This window comes from Aptenodytes patagonicus, chromosome 3, assembly GCF_965638725.1.
Source record: "Aptenodytes patagonicus chromosome 3, bAptPat1.pri.cur, whole genome shotgun sequence".
Lineage (NCBI taxonomy): Eukaryota > Metazoa > Chordata > Aves > Sphenisciformes > Spheniscidae > Aptenodytes > Aptenodytes patagonicus.
In genome coordinates this window covers 120,562,848-120,570,289 of record NC_134951.1, presented here as the reverse complement: position 1 = coordinate 120,570,289, position 7,442 = coordinate 120,562,848, and the positions used below count along the sequence as shown (strand labels likewise).

General features: G+C 49.3%; 1 protein-coding gene across 6 annotated transcripts in view; it reads left to right on the top strand.

Annotated features, from left to right (window-relative positions):
• The first annotated feature begins 5,053 nt into the window (after window positions 1-5,053).
• Window positions 5,054-7,442, top strand: part of PELI1 (pellino E3 ubiquitin protein ligase 1) — a 48,136-nt gene continuing 45,747 nt past the window's right edge. For 4 of the 6 annotated variants that reach the window (XM_076335000.1, XM_076334994.1, XM_076335001.1 and 1 more), the window contains exon 1: window positions 5,054-5,377. Coding sequence is in view for 1 of the 6 variants with exons in the window: in XM_076334998.1 (XP_076191113.1) it covers window positions 6,820-6,853 (34 nt within the window). In the remaining 5 variants the exon portion in view is untranslated. Of the gene's footprint in view, window positions 5,378-6,798; window positions 6,854-7,442 lie in introns of those variants that run through there. The other 2 variants (XM_076334998.1, XM_076334996.1) reach the window with 2 other exon arrangements.

Below are 7,442 nucleotides of genomic sequence, written 5' to 3'. Positions count from 1 at the left end.
GCACTGAGCCATGGTGATTACTCACACAGGTATGCACGGCAGCACGTCATGGCACCAGCAGCCATCCAGCGTTCTGTTATCACGCTCGTTCCCAGCAGCTTCGGTCCCCGATGAAGTTTGTTTGGGTGTAGGTTTGAATCCCTGCGAATCTTATGGGGTGGATGAGAAAGGCGATGCTAACCTCCATTTCGCAGCCTGGGGAGGCAGCTGGTTTAGAGAGGTGTGAGGACACCCCTTGGGGACACAGGTGCTCCCCCAGGAACAAGGGGTGTCTCTGAGGTTTTGGGGAAGACTTGGTGAAGTATCCTGGCAGGTTGAACTTGGCAGCCCAGATCTAGAAGATGATCTGGGCATGGCCAGGAGATGAACTGGAGCCAGACGGGGAGTTTTGGACTGGCCGCGTGCTTTTGGGGACACAGGGTGTTTAGCGGCATGGGCATGAGCCCAGCCAAGCCACTCTGGCTCAGGGTCATTTTATTTAATAATATAGATGGGAGCAGTGTGGTGTGGATGAGCTGTGGCTGTTGGGGTCATATGCAGTTTAGAGCAGCACAGAAACCTGGCCAAGAGCCTTTACTGTTTCTTCATCACTGCAGAGAGATCACAGGACCATACGTGCTCTGATGGGAACATTAGAGGGGACCATGTGTCATTTTATTTTGCATCTGACTCAGAAAGCCTGTTTGACACGAACACTAGAACAGTATGTGGCTGTCAGAAAACAGAAAACAGTTGTTTAAATATCAAAGATGATTTCAGAGCTCCGCTTTGCTGGGCAGCAGCTCCAAGTTTCAGTGCCAGGAGGGAAAAAATGGTCTGAAACGAGATGGATCAGCAGAGGTGATGCTCTACCTACCTACCCTCCCTCTCCAACCAATTATCCATGGTGCTGGGTCACCTCAGGCCAGCTTGGCTTCCCAAAAAAGACCGAGTCTTTTATGTTTCAGCTCCCTGCTGTCTCACCATGGGGCGGTACAAACTTATGGGACATGGTGACATGGTGGGATCACAGAGAAAACCAGCCCCCGGGCTTGCTGCCGGCAGGTAGCTGAGTTATGAAGTCCAGCTTTTAGCACCGGCTTCTCCAGACCTCTGGGCATGTCACAGAAGATTGTAAGCCTCGAGTGGTGGTTGCTCTTTTTCCATAGCAAGGGACATGTGTTAAATATAAGGAAATACCAAAAGCAGCCACCAAACTCAGCTGTTTCCTCTTTTTTTTTTTTCTTTTTTTAAAGTGGGGAAAGAAAAGCTTTCTGAAAACTGTTCCTCCTACAAGAGGAATGCTTTGTAATGCTGATTGGTCTCTTAAGCTTCCTCTGAACTGTGTTTGAGAAAGAAATGAACCCCGAGGCAGGACAGAGATCGGGAAGGGAATGGCGAGCAGGGCTGAGCCAGGGAGTTGTGTGAAGGATAAATGCTTGCACGGGTTTAAGAAGGGATTGGGTCAATTCATGAAACAGAAGTCCATCAAAGGCTATTCATCACGAAGGTGCTAAATTAGAGTTAAATAAAAGAGGGTCAGCGAGGGGACGCGAGCCCTGGTCCTGCTGCGGATGCCGCGGGTGCTGTCCCGGGACAGGGCCAGGCTCCACTCTGGCACCGCTGGTGCCTGGGTAGCAGGGACAAGGCTGCAGCAGGGATGCTGGTATACTGGAAATCCCTCATCGGCACTTCGGCTTCTGTGGGAGGGTGGCACAGCTTCATGAAATCAGGAAAAAGCCTCCCAAGTGTCAAAGTGATAAACCCATCAGCTACTACAGAAGAGCGTGGCGGGAAAGAGCAGCCCAGAGCAGCTCTTGGGAGCTGAACGGGACCCCATTCAACATGGCAAGGGGACCATTTGCTGTGTCAGGACATGAGTGCTATGGGCAAGGCAAACCCCCAGGAGCTTGTCCTCTCCCCCCAGAGTTTCTTCAGCATCCTCCACAGGTGCTTCTGCCAGCTGCACCTAATTCCTATATGGCTTAGTAAAGTGAGCATGGGACTGCAGTATGAGGTCTCCTGCAATCTAGCCCCAGTATGCCCTAGGCATAATATTCACCTCTCCATGCCTCAGTTTCCCCTAGTAAATTGGATAATGATGAGATCTATTAACACTGTCATGTTACATCACATGTGTGGCAAGTGATTCATTACACGTAAAGCTCCAAGCATGTAAGGCAGCACACGGGTCAGGCAGCACTAGGCTCATCCTGGCATGATGCCTGTCCGTGATTGAGGCAGCTTTCCACCTATCCCTCACCTTCTTCTCCATCCCATCTCCCCCAACTTTTGCCCCCCATCCCGGGGAAGGAATTGCCTGGTCCCTGGGAGGAGAGACGTGGCGTCTTCCCAGGTGGGACCCAGTGGGCTTTCGGTGCCAGGGCTGGTGCCAGGAGCTTCTTCACCCACGCCCCCGCGCTGCTGTCACCCGCCACCTGTCTCCCACGTGCCCGCATGCATGCTCCTTACTCCCCCGTGATCAGGTCCCGTGGGAAGCGACACCTCCAGCAGCCATGTGGAGATGTGGGGTATGCTCCTGCTCGAGGGCGAAGGTATGACTTGCCCAGTAGCGAAGGATTAAGGGATGCTGGTATCAATAGTTCAGCAAAAAGGAGATTAAAGGATGCCTCGATCAGAGGGCTATAAATACCTAGGTTGGAAATAAAGCAGAGATAATGGGCTGCCGAGTGCGGAGAACAAAGTTACAGCAAATCTAAAGGCAAACCAATAAATGCTCGGTGGAGATCTCAGTTTTAACACCGGGCTTTGTTTGCAGCAGTCGCCAAAGGCAGGGGTGGATTTACCATCGGGACTATTTTTATCTCAGGTGCCGACGCTTCTTTGAAAGAAATACCACCTTTGAGGCAAAAGCTATTTTCAGGATGCCCGGGGTTATGTGCCAGAGGTCAGAAGGGATGATCACCCTGACCCTTTTGTTCTTATAATCTGGGAGCTGGGAGTTATATCTCTTAATCTCTCTTTAAAAATCCCAGGGCCAATGAAACTCAGGTTAACGACTAGTAGAGCTGTACTGACACAGCCCAGCACCACTAATATTTCTAACCCTTGCTAATTCTTCAGCAGCTCTCAGTGTGATGGCAACAAAAGCGTCTCCATTGGCGTTGTGTGTCGTGCTGGGGCAGGACCATGTTATTTTCTGAGTGATGCGGTGGTAAAAGCCCCCGTTTCCCTTAAAAATCTGTTTATTTGTTTCTCACTACGTACAAGAAAACAAAAATAAGTTTGAAGGCCACATCCAGGCTGTGATTTCCCTTAAGCTACAGAAAACATAGAACAAAATCAGTTAATGTAGTCTTTCTTTCCATTGCTAGAAGGGTCTTTCAGCTGAAATAGTATTTCAAGGTATTTATTTCAAGAGTATATTTTGTCCAAACAAATGCTCTTGGAGAACCACTGTAACAGTCATCATTGGCAGCACTGCCGGAGCAGCCTATAGTATAGAGCAATCTCCCTGCCTTGCTTGAAATATGTTTTTATATATTTATTTAAGCACCCACACACGCATAGCAAGACATATCTGGACAGGATCGGGGCAGCACACCACGGGTTATAATACCCAGGATCATTTATTTCACTCTGACAAAGAAATGAGGCTAAAAATCCACAAAGCAGCATCGGGAGTGAGCCTGAGCGGCGTCGGGCTTTCACACCAGGCAGCAGCCGCTCCATCCAGTTCATATTCAGTCCTGAGCCCGTGTAACAGCCTTTGAGCATCACCCCTGACTCCTAGCAAGTGGGTTTCTTATTCCACCATGCTTGATGTTGTTATTAAAAAATCGGCAGGCTCTGGTTTGCAGAGATGGGGAGGGTTGCTCCTGCAGAAACATTCCCGTAACAAATATTTTGGAGGGTTTTGTTGTGTCTGTAAGGGATCTGTCAGCTGAAACGTCCATCATTCAAATTCCCCGAGCAATGCGAGTCTCTCAAGCTTTCAACGCATGTGTGGCTGCGGCTGCTGGCGCTGGATCCCAGCTGGTGGGGATTGCTGCCCCGCCGTCTCTTCCCAATATATCACCCCAGCGTTGCACCACGAGGACCTGAAGGCCAGCACTGAGATCCATAAAGGTGCACAGATGTTTGGAAAACGAACTTTTACTGGAGGAAGGGAGAGCGCTCACTGCGTTCCTGCCCGGGGGTGTGCTGCTGCCCTGTTCTGCAACCCCAGCGGGATCCAGCTCCCGGCATGGCCAAGCCGCGCTCGGGCAGATGGAGGGCTGCATTTTGGGTTTTGCTTGCTGGATCTGGGCTGACTGACGGCAGGAACCCCCCTGCAAATGGTGGCACCCCACCATAGATGCAATATGTGCACATATACATACATGTGTTATACATAAACACACATGCCTATTTATGTATAAGTGTATGCATGTGCATACATATACATACACATGTGTATTTATGCGTAAGTGTATGCATGTGCATATATTCATGTATATATATAGATGTATGCACATGCATAGACATACACATATATACATACATATATGCACATACATACACACATATATACACATATACGTGTGTGTATACACACATATATACACATACAGACATATACACACATATATATGCGTACATATACATATATATACACACACATATATATACACATACATCCATGTGCATATACGTGTGTATTCACACACATATATACACACATATCTACACATGTATATGCATACATATACATACATATACCTATATACATATATATAATACACATATATACACACACATACACACACATATACACACATATACAGACATATAAGCACAAAAATATGCATACATATACATACACACACGTGTATATACATACACATACACACACGTATAAGTACGTGTGTATACACACATACATACGTACACCCACACGCACCCATACAGGGCTGTGCACGGGGCGGCACTACAAGTCCCGTCATGCCGCGGGGCGGGGCCCCGTGAGGTGCGGCGCCCCGCCCCCGCCCCGCCCCCGCCGGTGGGGTGCGCGAGCGCGCGGCGGCCGCCGACCCAGAGGGCGGGCGGCGTGGTGAGGCGCGGCGGAGAGGCGGGGGAGGCCGTTGTGAGGGCGGCGGAGCCGGCGTCGATCGGGTTGTTCTCTCCGGCCGCTTCCCGGCAGCTGCCGCCGCTTCCCGGCCTGTCGCTCGCAGCGCCGGCTCGCCGGAGCCCGCGGGGGCGGGGGGGAGCGCTGCGGAGGCTCCTTCCCGTCTCGCCCAGCCGGGGCTGTCGCCCGCCGTGGGGCCGTGAGGAGACGGGGACGAAGGCTGAGGCTGCCCCTTCCTCTTCCCCCCGCTCCCGGCCTTCCCCCGCCGCCTCGGGGAGTTGCGACTGCCGGCGTGGGGTGCCTCTTCCGCCTGCTTCCTTCCTCCCTGGGGTGAGTATCGCGCCTGTCGCGACAGAGCCCCATCGGCGCGCCCGTATCGCGAGGGGGGAGTCGGGCTGCTTCCCCCCCCCCCCCCCCCCCCCCCCCCCTTCGCCCGCTGCCCTGCGCGCTTTGTGCTGCGCCTCCGCAGGGCTGCCTTTTTGGAGCTGTTTTTAAAATAATTCTCTGTTTTTATTTTTTTTCCCGGGGTTTGGGGAGTTTGTTGTCTTTCTTTTTTTTATTATTTTTTTCTTTTTTCCTTCCCACCCACCCGGAGTTGGCCGAGCCCCGCTCTGGGGCTGGATGTGCTGGGGAAGCTCTTTGTCATGGAGCGGCTGCCGAGCCGCCTGCCCTCGGGAAAAACATCACTTTGAAAAAAATAACAGAAAAAAAAAAAGTCGTTCAGTATTTGGACTCCGAGGTTTTGTTGAATTCGGGGGGTGGGGTTTTTTGGCGGTGGTCGTGTTACTTTTTTTTTTTTTCTTTTTTTCGGGGAGGAAGGAGTCCCCCCGAAGTCCAGGCTCCATTTATCGCAGCCCCCTGTGCCGGAGCGTTGAATGGGAGCAGCACGCAGGCGGGTGAAAACAAAACAAAGGGGGATTTTGTTTTGCTGGTGTTAACCTGCAAAATCTTGGTGGGAAAGCGTGCTTCTTTTTTTTTTCCCCAGCTCTTCCAAATTTGATGTTGTTTTACTCTGGAAGAATCCAGATAGCCGGTAGATAGGTTGTGTCTTCTTAATTTTAAGCTTCTTGGGGGGAATTGCGAGGTTTCTCTCCCGTATCCTCAGCCTTGGCTCTTTTGTGAGCAGCCTGCCATCCAGCGCAACTTTCGTCGGGTTTTTCTTTTCACTCTTTTTTTTTTTTTTTCACGTGGTTAAATAATGCGGTTTCAGGAAGACCTAATGGCAGGGGGACATTTCTGCCTGTAACAGCCATGGAGAAGATTTCTAGAAGGCAGGGGAGAGGACCAGCCGTTGTGTTTTCAGCTCAATAATTTTTTTGCTTCTTAAAAGGGATAACGATATTTTAAAGCAGCTATTATATTTTTATGCTGAAAGCTTTTTTCTTTTTTTTCTTTGTTTTTGTTTTAACTACCCCCTCAAAAACTGCAGCTATTTCACCTCTGCAAAATGCAGCTTCTAGAATACATGCAAGCAAAAAGCAGTCTAGCTGTTATGCTCATGTTTCTGGCCTTACCTTTTAAAGGCCACCAATTTGTTTTTGCTGGGAACTCCTCTGCCTTGGAAACACAGTACTTGGCGAGTAAAATTACAAAGCATTTCAGCTAGACAGAGCTGGCAGTTCTGCATCCGAAGGACGATGCGTTAATATTTTTTCCATTTTGAACGCGTGGGGGGGTAGGGGGAGAGCTGGGGGAAAAAAGGCCATTTCCGGTTTCTGTTCAGCAGCTTTTCATTTTTTTTTTTTACAAAGAAGCAGCCAGATGACCTGTTGATGATACATCTTCCGTCGCTTTTTATGCCAAAAGGTACCGGTAGGTTAGTGGAGACGAAAGCTTCAGCTGAACAGACTGCTCAGATTTTTGTTTGCATGTGTTGTCATGTGGTCTGTGTGGCTTTGTGATGTTTTAGGCCGACAATTTTGGAGTGAGTAATGTAGTGCCAAAGTTCAGACGTCTGCACGGGACACTTCCCCCTCTCCTCTCCCCTACCCTCCTTCCCCTCCAAGAAAAAGCCAGGTTTGTAGAAAATTGAGCAGTCATAGTTGGAAAATTAGTCCCTTTAATGCCGTGTAAGATAAGTGTCGTAACTCCTTTTGAAGTCATATGAATGGCCAGGCAGGAAGCTTTAGGAATGCGTTTTAGTTGTATATAGGCACCTACTGGGTACCTTAAGCTTAAACGTCTCCTATTTCAAATGAATTAAACTTGTAGGAGCACCTATGTTATGCTGAGTATAGTCTTGTGAAGTGTGCCTAATGAATGTTTCCGTTCTTACTAAACACTGAAATGTATTTCTCAATGCAGCAGGTCACCATGCTACTGTTCCTCTTGGAAATTAAAATTTTGTGTAACTACTAGTATTTCAGTTAAAGCAGAACTTAGGTATTAAAGTCTG